Below are 19,834 nucleotides of genomic sequence, written 5' to 3'. Positions count from 1 at the left end.
TCTCAGATCAATGCTTTAAAAAAAAGTAATGAACAAGAGACTTTGAAAAGTAAAGCTACAGCTGGAAATGACTCTACAGGGACACGAGATGATTTCTGGCACCTGCGCAGGTAGGTCCTCCACTGCTCAGTGTGTTTCTCTGGGTCTGACCTCTTCATTACCCTACTGAGATACTGAGCTGTGTCTGAGCCATTTGCCGCCTGAGCTCCCTCCAGCTCTGACTTCAGATCCAAAGCACTGAAGAAACCAGGATTCATCTACACACACAAACACATGCTTAGGCAAGTTTCAGCACACAGTCTGCAAAAAGACTAGTTCTTCTCGAGGACAGACCAAACACACAAGAGTTTTTGCGCGCTTTATGTTTGAGGCTTCAAATGTGTTTCCGTTCAGTTTTGTATATGGAAGCAGAGAGAGAGATAGGAAGAGAGAGAGAGAGAGCTGAGCTAAGCCATCAGGAGAACTAGAGCGAGTTTTCTATTTAAATCATCAAGGTAATGGTACATGCACACCATTTGTATTAGTCATAGAAGATGTATGATTAAAACAATGTCCATTTTAATCCCCACAAAAACATACAACATTTAAATATCTGTTCGGCACCATTTCGTCTTTTTAAAAAATGAGGGTGACAGTTGCTCTTTTTTCTCAGCGCTGACTTTTTAATCAAATAATTTACAAAGTCCATAAATAAAGATAGAGCAGATGGAGGAGAAAAAGAAGAAAGCTTGGGGGAAAAAAAGCACGGAGAGTTCAAAACAGCTCATCAAAAAACAAACATCTCTATATATCTGCCGTGGCAACCGGCTCCTGCTTCATTATATTAATTTGCGAGCGGCGGGCTGAAATTACACTGTATGAAAAATGGCTGGAAAATTTAAATGATACAAACTCATCCTATTAGCGGTGAAACATTAAAAAACAAACAGCCCCCTCTGCATCCTGCTAATTTGTCTTGGGATGAAAAGCATTTGATGGATGAATCTTACCTTATTCATAAGTGAGGATAAAAGAGATGTATTTCCCGGTGCAGGGTGTCCGTTTGATTCAGCGCTAGAACACGCAAAATGAACAGTGTTTAGGCAGGATTTGCATGAGAACAGTAAATATTATAATAAATCCGAGATTGTGAATATACAATGAAGAGAAAAAGGATAGGAGGCTGGAAATTTGGGTTTATGCAAACCCACTTTCATCTAAATGAATGTGCAAACATGTCATGCCTCATACTTGATGTGCATTATGAAAAGAGGGCATTATGGGAGAATTTTTGCATTCATATGATGGATTTCCTCAAAGGAGGCCTCGGTGTTGGGAGAAGGAGGGAGTGTGTAAATCTAATCCTCCTTGATCACTCCACAGTCCCACCTTGTGAAGGGAGTTTTAACAAGAGCACTCACACTAATTAACACAATACGGCATTATTCGAGAGATAAATCACTGTGGGGCGGGGCGGGTCTGGGCATGAGCCGAGAGGGGGTGGATGATGGGATACCTGTGGTCTTTCTTGCTCAGGTCCAGGCTGTGCTCCTGGACAGTCTCTTGGGAGGCCACGGAGGCACCGTCGGCTGGCTCCTGCTTCACCTCGACCAGATTAAACCGGCCTGCATGAGCCGGCTGCCACATCCCTGAGGAGAGAGAAAGAGAAAAGCAGAATTATTGTTGGTCAGCATTATTCCGCCGTGATGAGATCCAATCTGACTTCTGTCCCAGCCAAGGAGAAGACCAGGAGTGATAATTATTGCGGAATTATGTCAGGCTGTCAAGGCATTTAAATGTTGATTGAGAGGCAGCAGGAATGAGGGAAAAAGACTCTGTTTTCAGCAGCGCTTGTCACAACTCATTTGCGGCCCTGCCTCTTAACTGGTCATTAAGAGGCATGCTAATGCTGAGGGAAAGTGGCAGATTTAGACTGCCCGCCCCTCCCTTCCGTCGCCGCATGTCCTTGTTGGCCCGGCGACGGACGCCACTGAGCATGCCCAAAAGGAACATCTGCTTGTCCGTCAGATTAGAGGTGACAGCCAATCAGATCGGTTCAAATAGCGTGACCTCTCGATCAGATTTTCAAAATAGGTATGCAGACAACGTGGAGAGGAGGAAGTAGGCAGGGGGGACGCTGACGGGAATGTGACCTGGCTTTTCCTCCAATCCCCAAATGATTGAAATATTAATTTGTCCTCAGGCACAGAGAAAGCCGGGCTTTTGGTAGCCACTAAGTGGTATTTTATTAAAAAACGGCTAGGAGTTCAAGGCACAAAGATGGAGCATCGAGTGCATCAGCAGTGATTGCAAAGTCGGGGTGGATGTAGTTTAAGAAACCAGGCCTGCTCAGGAAAAGTGACAGCTAGTATCCACCCTGCCCTTGGCCTTCAGTTCCGAGGGCATTTAACCATGTGAAAAGAGAAGACAGCCAGTTCTCTGGGTCACAAAAACAAACACCCACGTACAAACACAAGTTTATCAGATAGCATCATTCCAACTTTCCTGACGTGTGTTTTTTTGACTCTATGTGGTTATGGAGGTGAACTAATGACTCATTGTGATGTGTCTGCTTTAGGCGCATCACATCCTAAAAAAGTCGGTAGCTCATTCCAGCCCTATTTTCAGTCTTCTGCTGAGTGTGTAACGTTCAGTTGACTAATTACTGCCTGCCTTTTTGCCTAAAACTAGCCAAGTTCGTATCCATCCAAATCTGCAGTTTTTATGTGTGAGGAGTACGTTGTACTGATATTAACCTCCCCGCCTGTCCGTAAATGACTCTGCCCTACATCGGCCTTCTACAAAGCTCTCACTTTCTTCTCTCTCTTTTTTTCTGGATATAAACTGCCTGACGTTAACAAGGGACGTTTAAATAACGACCATGTGAGGAGAGAGTCATTAAACCTTCAGCTTTGCAGTTTCTATGACAAAAATCGGTGATGATCTAAGAGAGCGAGGAAGAAAAAACGCACATGCTCACGATGCTGTGTTTTTCTGGAAATTATCCAAGAATAATGTTGTACTGTGTAATTACCTCAACGAAGTTACTGAACTCATGAAAGATCATTTGTACTGGGTGTCTAATTAGCGAACCCCTCAGATTTCAAGATCCTCCGAAACACTCTGGGGGTGAGCATGGCTTTAAAAAAAAAAAAAGAAAAAAAGAAAAGAGAATTCAACTAGGAAATAACGCCACCTGAACAAATTAGCAAGCTACTCTTTTTACACAGTAAGACTGAGATGTGTTTTCTTTGCAAACTGGCCCTTGACTAAAAAAAAAAGTTTGAAAAAACAAAGCTGTTTGAAAATAGCCGCAGTAAACATCGTTCTCTCTTTTCTAACGCTGAGCTCTGACCACATCCTCTTCAAATTTTACCCAAATGTCCTGTTCACACGTCTTTTCTGAGCAAATGTGTAAAATTAGCAATGCCACATTATGATCTGCACTCTCAATTCTGTCTAGTAGGGGATTTTCTTTCTCTACTTTTCTCGAAGTTACCAAAACTAAATGCAAGGTGCTCACAAATGAGAGAACATGCTCATTTTATTTGCTTTCTTGTAGGGTAGTAGGACTTTTATGAGAATATCTGATCCTGCAAGAGACAAGGAGTTAAGGCTATGACAGCCTTATAGCAGCAAAAATTCCTTTAAGGATCTTCTACAAATAGGTAGAATTAATATACCATGTTTTTTTTTTGTACTTATAGTACCTTGCAGTACCATGTACAGTAAACATTATTCATGGTAATCATTCAGTACCATGGCATATATTAAAATACAGTACCTCACAGTACATTTTTTTTGTAGGAAACCCATTTACTTGCCTAAAACGCCTAAAGGGTGAAGAAATGACACACACCACATCAGTGTTTTCATACTGAAACAAGTAGTGCTTTTATATACACATCAACACATACACACATCCCCCTCTTTGGAGCGCTGAGTCATATCTGCTTCAACAGTTTCTGATATTTCTTCCTCTATATCAGAGTGCATATAAAAAGCTGCTTTGTACCTCCAATTTCTCAACTTAATATTATTCAGGCTCCATTTGGTTGGAACGAGTGCACACTCAGATAAGAGGCAGGTGATGAGGAAGCATGTAGAACACAGACCCTGGGATCCTCCTGAGAATGCTATTAGAGGCAGCTTTACAGAGCCCACTCACTAGTTCAGCACTTATCTGCTAATGGATTGTGGGTATCATGACAATGATCGCTGCAATAACAAGACTAGAGCAGCAAACCAGCCCTTTAATATTTTGCCCTAATCCTGAAATCAGAGATTTGTGTAGCATCTGTGGATAGCATGAGCAGATGACCTGAAAGTGCCCTTTCACTGCCGGGTAAGGTAGAGAGAAAGAGAAACACATGGGCAGAGTGACCCAAAGAATTGATGTTCTCATGATTAAATGCAGTAAGGAAAACTGATCCATTGACAAAGTATCTTTTTTTCCCCCACTCTTGTTCTAGATATTAACTTTGGGAATATGTAGACCAGTGGTTCTTAACTGGTTTTGATTAAAGACTTTGTTGAAGATTTCTACATTACCAGAAGTAAATAAAAATGTCCTTAAATAAAATGTTGAAACTGATTAATATTAGGGATGCACAATATATTCATTACCATATCGGTTATCGGACGATATCAGAGATTTTTTAAAAATCCATCAGTATTAGTCTCAAAATGAATATCCATTTTTCACAACATAAATTATAATGTTGTAAAGCCTAAATTTACTTTGTAGAATTTAAAAATGATTTTAGTTTTAAGTGCTTTAATTTAAATTTATTTAGACAAATCAGCATAATTTTAATACTATCTATGCCATCTATCAGCCATAATATGAAAATAAATATTGGCTTATCGGTACTGACCAGAAATTTCAGTAATAATAATGTTTTAATTATTATTAAATTGAATGATTTTAAAGTTAACATTAATGATTACATTGCAATTGTATCATATAAATATTACAATTACTTTATACAACCTATGTAGCATTTAACATGATTGATTTTAGTTTTTAGTCATTTATTTAAAAATAAAATACAATATTAATATCTGCCACTTATTGGTCATAATATCAGATATAATTGTAAAATCAGCCATATTATGAAAATAATTATCGGTTTATCGATATTGATCAGAATTTAAACAAATATTAATATTTGAATCATTATCAAATGTAATTATTTCAATGTTTAATACTAATGACTAATATTTAAATGAATAATTCAGTTAATAAAGGTTAAAATTACTGCGTGCACCCCAACAGTTGAGAATCCCTGATCTAAACAGAAATAGAAACGACTAAAAACACATCTGTTCCATCTTTATTTAAACCTCTAACTAGCACTTTCTATTCTATTTTAATTATATTTTATTTATTTATCTTTTTTTATTTAAAACAAAAATAATAGCCATTCTATTTTTTCTATTCTATCTACTTGTTTTTCTTTGTGTGTGTGTGTGTGTGTATGTGTGTGTATATATATATATATATATATATATATATATATATATATATATATATATATATATATATATATATATATATATATATATATATATATATATATATATATATATATATATATATATATATATATATATATATATATATATATATATATACATATACATACATAGCAAAAAAAAAACCTTGCCACGATAGGCTAACCTAGACTTGTCATTTGCGCTTACATATTGTTGCTGCTCTTTTGTTGGTTTTGATTGCTTCTATTGTCCTCATTTGTAAGTCGCTTTGGATAAAAGCGTCTGCTAAATGACTAAAATGTAAATGTAAACAATATGGATCTTACAAATCAATAATATGACATAAACAAACCTGCATCCGGGTTACTGGAGGACTTCAGGGCAGCGGCTGCCAGTCGGGCCATCATGGGCGATATCAGACCCTTGCTGGCCGACATCTTCTCCATAATGGATGATGCAGCAAAAGAAGTCGGAGTGGAAGCTACAGTAGCAGCGGCTGGGTCCCCAGTCGGGGTGGAGGTCTGGGGTAGAGAATCGCTGGGCATGGAGTGACCTCCGGAGGTAGCCGCAGAGATCAGACCGGCGGTAGAGGGCGTGAGCGACATGGGCATTCTGGGAATGAGGGGGAAGAAGGGGTTGGAAGCACTGCTGGAAAGTGCTAGGGCTATGGGCACGTTGCTGGGCAGAGCCTGGGACAGCAGGGTGGAAATGCGGCTGGCTGAAGGCAGAGCGGCGGTGGGCTTGACGCTGTGGCTGGAGGACGTGGTGGGAGTGGGCAGCATGTGTGGTACAGTGGAGGACTGCTGGGTCGTTGGAGAAGCACTTAAGCTGGAGTTCTTGCTGCTAATGGCTGAATAGTCCATGAGGTCATCATTGCTGGACTCTTCCTGCTCCTCTTTGGGCAACAGGAAGGAGGAATTGAGGCCCAGCACGCCTGAGGAGCGAATGTGGCGGCGCTCGTGTTTGCGCTTATGTGAGGTCATCTGGCTGGTGGAGGTAAAGGTGAAGCCGCAGCCTTGGCGTATGCAATGGAAATGGTTGGTGGCCTTGCTGTAGACACAGCCTTCATACTTGCACTCCTCGTATTTGTAAAACTTCTTGAAGCCGTCCTTGGCATAAGCATCATCTTTGATGTGATAGCTCTTGTGCTTCTCTATGTCACACTTGTTCTTGAAGGTGAATGTACAGCCTAAGCGCCTGAGAAGTGGAAAGGTGAATGATTCAACTTTAAAATGCCAGTTAATGCAAATTAAGTTGATTTTAAGCAGCCATTGTACCTGCAGTGGAAGTGGGTGGTCTTCTGCCCATAGAACTGGCACTCGACCGTCCCACAATCCTCAGTGGCGCGGAACCTCTGGAAGCCATCGTTGATCAGCTGTGCATTTTTCTTATGGAAGTTCTCATGAGTCATGACATCAGAGGTGCTTGTGTACACCTTGTTGCAGCCCACCTGACAAGACAGGAAATGCAAAAAGTGCTTTCATAAGACAAAGCGTGTGCACGGTTTGGAAGTAAACACCATGTGTGAGTTTCAGTTTGTTGCACTGGATGAAAAATGCTCAGTATGAAACAGTGGCTTGGTGCTTGAGCTCTTGTAGTCTGCAGGGACATGAAAACAACAACTCGAGATGTGACACAAGAATAGCTCAGTTTGGTGATGAACTCAATGTGGGGAGCAAAGAAACAGGCGACCTAAAAAAGAACAGGAAACATTTTCTCAAGATCTGAGCTTTGTTAAAAATGTACTCTTGAGACAACAACTCATAAAATATGAAAAGCGAACCCTTTACCCGAAAAAACAGGTGTGCGTTTCATGAAAACAGCTTCAAAGAGATAAAAGATAGGACTATTTTTTTTAGATTTGCAATATGTGGCATGCAAAAGCAGCATGGTGAGGTGGTGTGTGGTTGAAACCTTCTTCCATTTAAGGTTTTAAGTCGATATTAGAGGTCTCTGCTTTAGTAGGGTCAGGGGGTTGTTCGGGGAGACTGTCACTTAGTTCGGTTTGAAAGGCTGTGTTACTCAACAGCAGCACTCAGGAGCTCTCTGGGCAGCAGACGAATGTGAACTAATGTTTGAATTAAAACCAGCAATTGTATATCATCTCTGGCACTTTTCACCCATGCAAACAGGGCAACTTGGCCATATTCAGTCAAACGATGAAAAAAATGCCACTCTGTTTTTTTCTCCGTAAATCAGGAGAACGGATGCCAGCATCTGCCTGTTCTCACTACTGTTAAAACAAGAGCTGAAATGTCTAATAACAATTACGCCATTAGGGAGGCTTTAAAAAAAAAAGAGACAGAGAATATATCTTAAGTCCCGGGCCACTGTTGCCTGCGGTGAAAAAGCACTTGGCTCGAAAGTGACACCTTGAAAATAAGCAGATGTAAAGAATTAATCAGATCTGGTGGGAAATAATCTTTAACTCACCACTTGGTACTAAAAGATGAAAAATTCACAGAATTTTATCCATGACAGTTAAGGAGTGAGGGAGAAAGGGGGCGATGAGAGAGAGAAGGGGCACACCCTTTTCATTTCAATTTTTATTTCATTTATTCTGACAACTTCTGTCTCATGAATAAAAAAAACTGCTCTTAAATGGTCATATAGGCCTTAAGGAAAAAGTTAAAGAACTTCAGTGTCCTTAAAGATTGCATTATACAAAAGTCTGTGCTATTCGCATGTCACTATTATTGTGCATGGAAAGCAGATTTTAATTTATTTGTCACAGCTTTTATTCTATAATATTCATAAAAATGTAATTTAATATTTTATCTCAAATCCTGTACAAGTAGGAGGAGTTATATTTGCATGTGTCTGTATAAGGGTGAATGTGCTTTTTTTTTTATTTTGGCAAACTAGGGGTTTTTGCTGTGGTTTACCTGCATGCAGTGGTAGTGGGTACTCTTGCCGTTGAGATGGCAGCCATGGTAGTACACACTGCAGTCATCCAAAGGGCTGAAGCGCATGAATCCGTGCTGCAGGGAGTTGTCCCGCTTCTTATGCATGTTATAATGCCTTATCACATCCTGCTTACTGGTGAATCTCTGTGAACAACAGAAACACAGAGTTAGTAAGGTGGGGGAGGTGGTGTGTCGGTTCTGAAGGAAACCAGCAATGAGTTATTTTATTACTCATGCAACTGCTGCAGAGCATTGCAGCAAATTGCAGCCAGGTGGGTGAACGGTGCACGACACAAGCGGTCGTAGCAGCAGGTAGAAGGTGTATTTCATTTGGAGTTTGCACATTATGACTCAGATATGATATTATAGTATTTTCCAGGCTAGACTGTTTATCACATTTATTTCCCCATTTCTAATTAAGATGGATCACTTGACATGCGAGATCACAGTTGCGATATTCTCTGCTTCTGAAAAATCATGTTCCATGCAGATGGTTTTGGAACGTGCACAGGGAAAAGACAACAAACAAACAAACAAGGCAACCAAAAAATGTTTCTCTTTTAATTCCCGTCTGAGATATGATTCCATTTTTAATTAAAGTATTAAAGCACAGTTTTGTGCAGGGTTAGACAATAATAATGAAGAAATATGCTAAAATACCCCTCCTTGAAATTAAAATCTCCTACACCACGGAGCAGTCTGGGAGAAAAAAACAAAGCGACGTGGGGGAAAAAAACTCACTCTTGAGAGATCAGGGCAACCAAATCTGCAGTAATTGGGCTTGAGCTAATATTACAGGAACTGAAACAAGAGTAGCTGAAATCAATGAGCCTCTTCCAACGTAAATCCATAATTTCTACATAAATGAGCAACAGGAGAAAAAAAATACGACAGAAACATCCACAAAACCTCATTGCCCATCGATGAAGCTTATCTTACAGGCAAATAAAAAATAAATAAAAGACATATAAATACACAAAGATAAATACTTAAATCTTGGCTATATATAGTGTTACATTTCCAATTCTGTTTCAAAAGAAGAGAACTGTATTTCTATGATATATGAGCCGATGTCCAACAAACAATGATGACAGGTATTTGGGATGTCGACAAACAAATAAAAAGAGATACCGATCTAGATTCGGCCACACTGAGCGGAACTTTGGAAGGAAATCGTATCAGTTGGGATTCTGTACATAGTGGAGTGGCCACACAGTCGTGCAGGCATTTATTTTAGGATTCCCATCGCATTGCAGGATGGCCATGAAAGGAAAGGCAGGGCTGGTATAGAGTGGAGCAAAGGCTGGCAACCGCAGGATAATATTTCAGCACTGTGTCATGTAACATTTTAATGACTTATCAATTCCAAAAACAAGCTAATCTGAGCCTCACCTTTCTGCTAGGGTGCGCACAGCCTCCTGTCTGTCATTACATACGCCTTTACATGCACAGAAATATTGCCATATTAATCAGAATTTGGTCATATTTTAATTGTGTATGTGACATGTAAATGCAGTAACCGGATTGCCACAACTATAGATTACGCCAAAGTTACGGGTTTATATAAATATGAAAAACATCATTTTTAAAATATTATTAATGCATTTGACAGACACTTATATAAAGCAATATTATCAGTTCATGAGCTCCTTGGGAATCGAACCCATCACCTTGGCGTTGCTAGTACCATGCTCTACAGTTTAAGCTATAGGAATGTTTACGCCTGTATTAATCAGGACTTTGGGTTATTAAAATCATATCTCCAATAGTCGATTTGCACAAACATTATGGCCTAAGTTTGTAATGGATTAAAAAAGTGAAATAATAAAACAAAGGCTTATCTAGAATATTGAGAAAATGATGTGCATGTACAATGGTGTCAATGAATTCTTAAGCAACGCCAGTCCCAAAAATGGACAGCTTCAAAGCGACTTTTCAGCCGACTCTTCTTACAGTTTGAGGAATTGTTCTTGAATAACAAGAGGCAGCCCGCTGGGCTGAATAAGTCTCTTTTAGATGCAACAGCTGCCCTGTTGTCTTCAGCAGGATTCCTGGATGCTTATAATGAAAAATTTAATCAGATGATTAAAAATGAAGTAGGAGATTATGACTAGAGAGGACTTGATAAAGAAAAGACTGAGCGGCTCTCGTTGCGGGAGGATTTTTGATGTCTTCGACAAATGCGCTCGTCTTTGACTGCTCTTTTCCACCATATGCACGTGAGCCGCTGCTGTCTGTGTTCTGATCTGCTTAATGCTGATTTTGCTGTGCTGAACATGACAACTCTGAGGACATGGATCAGATTAATAATGCGAAAGGGGATTATGAGTGGCCCAAGAGTATTAGCAGATGTCCTTAGGAAAAAAAAGAAGGCATCTTTTGAAAGTATTTACCATTAACCATGAAAAAAAGGAAGGCCATTGTCTGTCTGATTGAGTTTTGAGAAATAGCCCTCATCTATCTAAACCTGTTAAGCCAGTACGGTGCCAAGATAAAAGCCTTGTCCGTAAGGTTTTGTTTGGCTGTTTCCTTGTGTGTACTAGAGCTGTGCGATATGGACAAAAAAAACCTATCGCGATTTCTTTGATCAATTTTGCGATTTCGATTTTAATCATACTTTACAGTCATTAATGCATTCAGTGTGAATTTGAGACATATTTCCAAAAGAAAACCAATTAGAGCTTTATCAAAAAGCTGTAACATGTCTCTAGAACAGACATAAGGCAAAATAATCACTAAGTAAAGGTGTAACAAAATGTCTCTAGAAAAGACATGGCAGGATATATAATATAATATATAATATATAATATTTGTTGCGCCAAGTTCACACGTACTCCGTCTGCAGTGCGTATACAGTATGTGTATGCGGTGCAGAAGCAGCACGGACTCATTTTGCTTTCGCACAGGACGCATTTGCAGTCCGCTCCTGATCCGTGGCTGTTTACCATAAACACAACATTTATCCATCGCGCAAGCTCAAATCGATATTTTATGACGATTTCGATTAATTGCACAGCCCTAGTGTATACCCTGGCACACTTCAATCATTTCTTCTAACAGTTATCTTTCTCTCCTGTCAGGAAGTGATGGGGAAAGAGTGAAGTTGAGCTTTAAACTGGTGTTGTGACACCTTTGGCATTATGCAGCTGTCCTTACAGAAGCTTGAATGTTAAGCAGTGAGGGATGAATGTTTAGGTGCGTTGAACCTAATCCTTATCCTTTTTTTTTTTTTTTATACTTCTAAATCAATTTAAATCTGCTTTGTGCAGTTCCCAATCAATCAATAAAAAAAAAAATCCAAAATGAGTTTGCAACACTGGCTAATGGTGGGCAAACTAAGAAAGTTACTGGTGATTTTACTTGCATTTAGCACATGGTGAGCATTCGTTTTGAACCCTGCTTGTGGCTGTCGTTCTCACCTGATAGTTACATTCGGGGTCCATGCAGTGATAATGCTCCCTGTACTGGTAAGCACAGTGCACATGGCCACAGTGTTGGCTCCCAGAGAACCTACAATCAGACAGAAATATCATATTTATGTCATTGTTAAGTGTTTTGGCTGAGCATTCTGAATGCAAACATTATTATCATATTGAGCACAAAGATAAACACGATTTCAGAAACAGCAAGTGAGATAAAGCGATCAATTTCAAAGAGAAAAAAAAATCAGCATTTACTGAAACGGAGTAGCATTTCGGTATTTCTATTCCACATACGAAACCTTTAACAATGTGGGGGCTGATCTTGAAAGGGCAATTTAGCCTTTTATCTCCGCTTGATAGATGCCCTAACATTGACAGAGTCATCTTCACGGAGCTCAGAGTCATTACAAGGAACTATAAACACAGAGAGAAAACAGGCCTACGCTTCCTCGACCATACGATTGCAATTCACTCTCCTGCCACAGCAATCTCCACCAAATTAGTTCCATTGCCTTCAAAGGCAGTAGGTAGATTCTTATTAAACTGTAACCCCTGACATAATTCACTCATTTGCTCGTGCTTTAAGCCCTGCCAAATCAGCGTTCGGCTCTCCAGGTTAACAGCCAATGCTTTAATCAGGGAAAGGTTAGTGCTAATAGAAAGGTTTGAGTGTGTCTCTGTGTGGCTTCCTCCTCTTCACTCTCGCCGACTGACTCACCCGGTCGTCCGCGGATTGGCGGTGCTTTAAAGAGGCACATTTCCTGAGTGTTTACAGGCTGATTATAACCCTGACGATGATGACTGTTAAAAACCTCCAATTACAGCTCAAAACACACAAATAAACATTTGCACTGCCGTTGCCAAGAGCACCATCTGCTGAAGTAGAGAAAAAGCTAAGTAATTTTTTTTCCCTTACTGCCTGGATTATCCCTAGACTGCTTTTACAAATCACTTTGCTGAGTTCATTAAGCTAATTGAATGGCGAATCCACTACCTGCTAAACGTGGGTGGTGTTCTGAAGGACTGGGGAGGTGTCAAGCGCTTAAGGTGGTTTCGCTTGCTTCTTAAAAGATCAGTTCACTCAAAAATTATTGTTTACTCACCTACATGTCCTTTGCAAACCCCTTTGATATTTTTCCTTTCATGGAACACAAAAAGAAAATTTTTTAAAAATGCATTGGTGTTTTTTCAATGCAATTACAGTCAATGAGTACTGGAGAGTTCAAGCTCCATAAAAGTATCATAACATTTAACAGCTCGCTGAAAGGAGAAATAATGACTGACACTGAAATTTTGGTCTGTTTCACATGCAACACAAATGTTTGGATTCAAAACTCAAAAAAAAGAAAGAAAAAAAATGTAGTCATATGGACCTTTGTATGAATGTATTTATTATTATAAACTTAACAGCCTCAGTTCACATTCGTAGTAACTGCATGGGAAAAATGACCAGTGCAGTCTTTAAAATGTGGGGGCATGTATTTTGGGGCCAGTATTTAAATTTTTGGGTGAACTATTCCTTTATAAATGGGATTACAGCACAGATGCACGTGTTAAACTCACCCACCGCTAGCAGCCTTTCTGCGTCGCACTCAAACATTCCCAGTCCTGTGTACACAGAAGCCCCCTGGGATGGCAGCCCACCCCGGCTATATCACTTTGCCTCTGGACAATTCCCACTTGCCGCATCAGGGGGCTAATGGGCCACGCTGCTATTCAGCGGCAGATTAAATATTAATATCGCCATGATACAGAGATTGCCGCACATCTCCCGTTACAATAGAAACACGCCGATCAAAGTTTGGCGCAATGGTGGGTACATAAAAGCATTTAGGAGGGAAAACAGTGACTAAACACTACCAGGGAAGCTCTTTAAACATCAAACCGCGGCAGCGCGAGGAGATAAAGAACTTTTTCCCCTTTTGTGGGGGGGAAGGTGGGTGTAGACAAGTTTACAAAGCTGCTTTTTAGCACGACTGTTCTCTCATTAGCGTGGATGATTCCCCTCCCCCCTGCCCCCCGATCCTTAAACAACCCCCCAATACACCAGGCTGCATTTGCCCTTTTTATGAGTCCTCATTTTTCTTTTTTCCCCTCCTCTCTTTCCTTTCTTTTTTTCCCAACACGGAAATTGAAACTGTATCTGGGCTTATCTACTGCCTCCCCGCGCATCAACTGCCGAGATGTTTAGACAAATTTTATGCATTATGCAGTGCAAATATCAAAACAGTTCTTGGCAGTGCCAGCAGAAGCCTCATTAAAAATTCCTTAATTAAATCTTCTTGCAAAATGTAATCAGTCCAAGGAGGGTTTTTGTGTGTGCACAAGGATGTGTGTGTGTCTGTTAGTGCCAGGGCTTTGATTTGTGGCCTTCATGTTACGGCTTGGGAGAGTAATCATTAACGCCAAAGGCACTTTGCCTTTTGAAACGCGCCTTTTTCTCTCTTTAAGGCTAGAATAAATAAACAAATGATAATCACCTTTCTACTGGCACGACAAAAGGAAACAGAAGCCGATATTGGAGTGCGCTGCATCTATCTCTGTGCTTTGTCTGTCATTTAGTTGATTCAGTATCTTCATTTGAAGTGCAGATATTAGAAAAGAAAGTCTCAGCTATCTGTGCAGTCATGCCCGATGACACACAGGCACACGCAGGGCAGTCTAATGTGTGCGATGTTTTCACAAACAATTCATGCCATTTGCTCAAGATTTTACGGAGTTCGGCTTCAGCGCTGGCAGAGAAACTGACACTGGGGAAAAAAAATTACTCACTTTCCAGCCTTTAATTCAATTAATTTTCCTTAGTCCATAAACCTGGCGTGCTTACGCGTAATTTATCGTCCGCACAGAAAGTGTATTTTCACAAATCTACGCCCTACTTTATTAAAGTGTAAAATATGTCCTCGATTAAAGAATGTTGTCGTGAAGTTTTGTGAGGGTGAGGATTTGCATACCTGGCGATATATTTCTGGTACATGTTGATGTCCTCTGAGACAGGTTTCTCGGGAGGAAGGCCGTTCCTATCACAGCATAGAAAAAAAGAGAAAAGGATTAATGGCATGCATTCCATCATTAATAAAAACAAACTGACGCAGTATTTACTTATGAGCCATTTCAAAGTTTGGGCTATCAATATACATTTTCTTCGATGGAGTAGCGATTTGGTTTGGGAATGAATCAGGGAGGTATATATGCACGCTTTGATGTATGGCCTCCCAACAATGAAGGCACAGAGGGGAAAATTTTTTTTTTTGAATGCATAAATTATTTATGTGTGTTTTTGGAGAGAGCACAAATGCAAAGATGAGGGTGTGTGCAGAGTGTCAGAAAGCCAGAAAATGGCTGCGTTCATTTTATTTTGATTGATTGGCCCTTGTATGAGGGATAACTATGGCTTTTAGGTTTGGCTTTTAATTGATTTACCAGTTACTTGAAAGTCTGGGTTTGGTGGCAGCATTTGGCTTAGCATCCCACGTTCATTGAATAAGCACTTAAAGGGAGGAATTCATAATGTAACACATTATACTCTGCGTGAAACATTTTGTATACAAGGTGGCAGCAGTTCAGCAACTCAGGACTAAAATCATGAACAGCTCCAGCAGGGGATGACATGGGGTTAATCTGCCTCTTTAGGGGTGGTTTTGACAACAAATCACTGTATGTGTGTGTGCTTGCACATTGCCACATTGCTGAACGGCCCAGGGACTGCTGGAGAACAGCCTTTAGGTTCTTGCTAACCTGAACCATTGACAAGGTCAAAAAACAGAAAGAGTGCCAACCAAGGCCCTACAAAATTGTAATCTGACTTTAAGCCAACGGAGGTCTTTTGACATACACCCCCCCCCCCACACCCCCACACTGTAATTTCCTCTCAATATATTGTCTGAACAGTTCATAACAATTTTCAAACATTGCCTTACTTTACTGAGGAGACGGTTCCAGTAGTGATGGAGTCAGTCTTGGAGAAGCTGGACTTCATGTAGTCAGTGTTAAAGCCAAGGTGGCCCGCCTGGTCTACAGGCAACCCGGGAGGTCCCACGACCACAGCGGGAGCAGGCGTATTTATGACTGGGGTTCCTGGGGTTCCTGCCGTAGCTGGTAGAATGCTTGGCATCATCGGAGGATCAACCTTCTTGGGGATGAGCTTCTGGATATTTCGAATATCATACTTTGACGGCCTGCCAACCTTGCCGGTCTTAAAAGCGATGGCGCCGCCCATGTCAGGGTTGCCCTCTCCAGGTTTAAAGAGGTGCAGGAACTTGACATTCTCCAAGTCGTACTTGGAGGGCCGCTTGTAGGAATTGCCATTCTGCTGTTTGAGACTCTCGCCCATCTTTAGCTTCTGAATGAAGTAATCGTACTTGGACGCACGGGATGCCAGGTTCTGGATGTGTGACGGGTTGGTTGGGGGTGGGTTATGTGAGCTTTGTTTGTGGTCCATTTTGGGTGGAAATATCTGACCCTCTGACCCTGTGAGGACCGGCTGGATGAGGGCAGTGCTCTTCTCCATTTTGGAGTTGAGCACTTCGGGCTTGGTGTGCATAGGCCAGGGCAGGGTCTCCCCGGCCTTCAGCTTGCGGATGTACTCCTCATACTTGGAGAAGCGAGCTCGACGGGTGGCCTCCTCACTGCTCAGGGAGGAGGGATCTGAGGTAGCTGCTTTTATTTTTTCAAAGCTGATCTTCTTGGCCAGCTCATCCCGAGCCTGCTGGTCATCATAGCCGAACATGTGTAAGAACTCATTCATGGTGTTGGCAGCGTAATCACGTAGTGCGGAGGCCTCTCCTATACGAAATACAAAAAAGAGCACTTATATTTCCTTTTATGTAACAAAAATAAAATAAAATAAAATAGAGAGGTAAAGAGGTAAAGGTGTAGTTTAATCGCAGTATAGTGAAATTACTTCAGGACCATTAACTTTCATATATGTCTGGAGGGAGGTCGGACAGACAGGCAAAAGGAGACAATTTGGGTTGAAAGCTTCCCCTGCTGCTTAACCAGCCCTTATAAAGGCCAGATCACTGCTCTTTCAGGGTCTGTTTGTGCATGCATGTGAGTGAGAAAGTGACACAAACCCCTCTAGCACCAGTGCCCTTAGTTCTTGGCTCTGATATAGTGTTTACCACAGCAAAAAATCTCATCTAGTCTCAGTCTGTCTGTCAAGAGAGCTACCCTGCTACAAGAGCATGGCTCCTTCAACTTCACTGAGGTGTCAGGACCATGCCCTCCACCAGACCTTTTTCCATTTATCTGATTGCCATTTTCATTGCTGGGCAAATAAGACAGTTAGAGGTAAAATAAGCCATGGCCATGGTAATTAATACTAAAATATTTCAGCTTTGGTCTCATATTTCTATGTTATTGCTAAATCGGTCTCTCGCCTGTGCTTTACAGATCTCCTTCTCAGCATGTAAAATAATCCCCAAATTTCCATTGCTGCATTGGGGCTAGTCCTAGCCGTGCTACATCAGTATGAAAGGTGATCTGGGAGATCGAAAGGAAATGAAAAATTTAAGAGAAATGTATCAGGTATTTGAGAGGAAACTACCTATGCTTTGCCATGCATCATTTTAACAGCTTCTACTGTGTTTGAGCACATAATTTCATCTCATGCTCAAAGATGAGGGCTTCGTGACCGTCCAGATATCCACATTTACTTGATTTCTCAATTCAGTGCTGCCATGGAGTATTACTGTCATGCTCACCAAATAGGGACTTAAATAAAGGAACTGAAAAGGACTCTAGGTGTGAAAGGTATATATGTATTGCTTTTAAAGTTTTATTGGACACATACACAACCATACGCAGTACGACATGTAGTGCTTGTTGTGGCTCTCCGCACAGAATTCAATAAAATGTATTAGATTAGGAATAAAAAATATTTTATATTTTATCATTTATATTGTAAATGAGTGAATTTTATATATTTTAATATACATATCAAATGAACAGAAAATGATTTGTGCCTCTAATGCTTTAAAAAGTCATTAGACACTGTTTTTTTGAAAGTGCCAGCTATTTTGACTACATTTTGACAAAGTATGCTCATTTATTGTTAATTAGCCTCAATTTAATAAATGCTGAATCAGCCACAAATAAAACACTAACTATAAAAATTATGAGCTATTATTACTTACTGATGGATATTTAGTGTTACTGTATGCATCTCCAGAACTTCAGTTTGGCAGCGCAAGGCTTCAGTCATAAATTTGGCATCCAGTGACTGTATTTTTGCATAGGTCATAACTGCTTAAAGGGGTTTTGTCAGGTCATGTGATTTTACACAGCTTTAAAGTCAGGACCGGCTCTGTAATCTCTGTCCCTGAACATTTTCCAAGGGCAGCAATCAAATACACTCCTGCTTTGGGTAATTGGACATATTCCATCTGTACCTTTTTCTCAAACAGTTGGGAAACTCCCTTCATTTTCTGACAGAAATTCCCCTCTCTGTCTCTGAGTGTTATCGGTTTATCTTTAGCATTATTATTAGTGTAAAAAGGCTAGTTTGATATGAAGCCACGATACCATTTCAGTTCACCCAAAATTATCCACTCTTGTTATTCCAAACCTGTATGATTTTTCTTTTTCCGTGGAATGTAAACAAAGTTATTTAGAAGATTTATTTTATGTTCGATGGACAAAGAAAAAACAGAGGTTTTGAACAACATGAAGGTGACTAGATCCCAATTTGGGGGTGAACAGTTTTCAATTTGAGTGAACCATCACTTTAAGATCATTCTGTTGGTATTAGAAGAGATGCCGGTTGTACTACACACAGGAAAAGTAATAGCTGTGGCAACAGTAGTAGCAGGTGGTAACAGAAGACAGGACGAGAAGTCTAGCATGCCAGTGGGCGGCTCTGTATGCGTTTAATAGACTATCAGTGTCAGGAGAATGATTGGACTTAAACTGCACACATTATGTCAGGACCTAAGAGGAGATAACCTTTTAAAACAGCATGTAAATGAGTTTTCCCCCCTCATCCTTATCTCACACGCTCCAAATGATGTCATGTGCATGTGGTCGGAAAGCCATGGCTTTGGGGGAAAGGTAGGATTTGCCTGGCTGAACTCCCAGCACTCTCTCTCTCTTCCTCATGTCACTGGAGAGTACAAAAAGAAGTGCTCCTAATCTCACCACTTCATACTGGCAAATTCCAGCCCTGTGACAAAGCCCTTGTCTACGTTTGAGGCAATTAAGGTACATTTTCCCTCCGTGGTGTGATAACAAATGTGCATTATATCTCCTTTCTGCTGATCAAACATGGCCATCAGAAGCAGGCTGATTCTGTCTTCATGCACTCCAGAGGGGGTGATGATAAGGACATACATGTAAGGATCTATATATAGGGACTTATCAAGGGTCCACTGTCAAAGCTGTGCTCTCAAACGGACATTTCTGAGACTGATTTTTAAATAAACTTGTTCAGTTTTAGACTTAACTCAACTTGTCAAAAACACACCTCCATATTCCTCTTCAGAAAAAAATCACATCAAATTTGCTCAAAATTTGAGAAACCACTCAAAATTAAAGGGATAGTTCACCCAAAAATGAAAGTTTGATGTTTATCTGCTTACCCCCAGGGCATCCAAGATGTAGGTGACTTTGTTTCTTCAGTAGAACACAAACGAAGATTTTTAACACAAACCTTTGCAGTCTGTCAGTCTTATAATGGAGGTGAATGGGAATCACAGCTTTTGAGAGTAAAAAAAAAACATACACAAACAAAACCACTGTGCATGGAACAAAAAAAATCGCAGACTTATAAGTGCATTACCGCCACCTATCTCTCAAATGGACCATTGACACTCTATCTACAATCTCAATTAGGAGTGTCAATGGTCCATTTGAGAGATAGGTGGCGGTAATGCACTTATAAGTCTGCAATCCACCATAAAGCAAGAAGAAGAAGAAGACGCGTCACGTGCCTGCTGTTGAGAATGCGCTCAGGACAATTCGAACAGTTCGGACATTGTGTGAATCAGAGGTAAAAAACGATATAAATACTGTTCAGTTTCTTGCACAGAC

The 19,834-nt window shown here is 40.5% G+C and overlaps 1 protein-coding gene and 1 long non-coding RNA gene across 5 annotated transcripts in view; one reads left to right on the top strand and one right to left on the bottom strand.

The window, feature by feature from the left end:
- The window catches only part of LOC107586525 (zinc finger protein castor homolog 1-like), an 82,400-nt gene that overhangs the window by 12,700 nt on the left and 49,866 nt on the right, over window positions 1-19,834 (bottom strand). For all 4 annotated transcript variants that reach the window (XM_016273932.1, XM_016273934.1, XM_016273935.1 and 1 more), the window contains exons 3-11: window positions 15,727-16,591; window positions 14,761-14,826; window positions 11,804-11,894; window positions 8,364-8,528; window positions 6,756-6,928; window positions 5,831-6,675; window positions 1,496-1,628; window positions 990-1,053; window positions 103-257 (exon numbers count right to left, since the gene is read on the bottom strand). In XM_016273932.1, the coding sequence (XP_016129418.1) occupies window positions 103-257; window positions 990-1,053; window positions 1,496-1,628; window positions 5,831-6,675; window positions 6,756-6,928; window positions 8,364-8,528; window positions 11,804-11,894; window positions 14,761-14,826; window positions 15,727-16,591 (2,557 nt within the window). The remainder of the gene's footprint in view (window positions 1-102; window positions 258-989; window positions 1,054-1,495; window positions 1,629-5,830; window positions 6,676-6,755; window positions 6,929-8,363; window positions 8,529-11,803; window positions 11,895-14,760; window positions 14,827-15,726; window positions 16,592-19,834) is intronic.
- LOC107586527 (uncharacterized) overlaps window positions 19,756-19,834 on the top strand; it is an 8,569-nt gene continuing 8,490 nt past the window's right edge. The window contains exon 1 of the long non-coding RNA XR_001609372.1: window positions 19,756-19,793. This is a non-coding gene — a long non-coding RNA (uncharacterized lncRNA). The remainder of the gene's footprint in view (window positions 19,794-19,834) is intronic.

The sequence above is a fragment of the Sinocyclocheilus grahami genome, unplaced genomic scaffold (assembly GCF_001515645.1).
Source record: "Sinocyclocheilus grahami isolate Dianchi unplaced genomic scaffold, SAMN03320097.WGS_v1.1 scaffold83.1, whole genome shotgun sequence".
NCBI classification, from domain to species: Eukaryota; Metazoa; Chordata; class Actinopteri; order Cypriniformes; family Cyprinidae; genus Sinocyclocheilus; species Sinocyclocheilus grahami.
The sequence above is the reverse complement of the archived record's forward strand: the minus strand, read 5'-3'. Positions and strand labels throughout refer to the sequence as shown.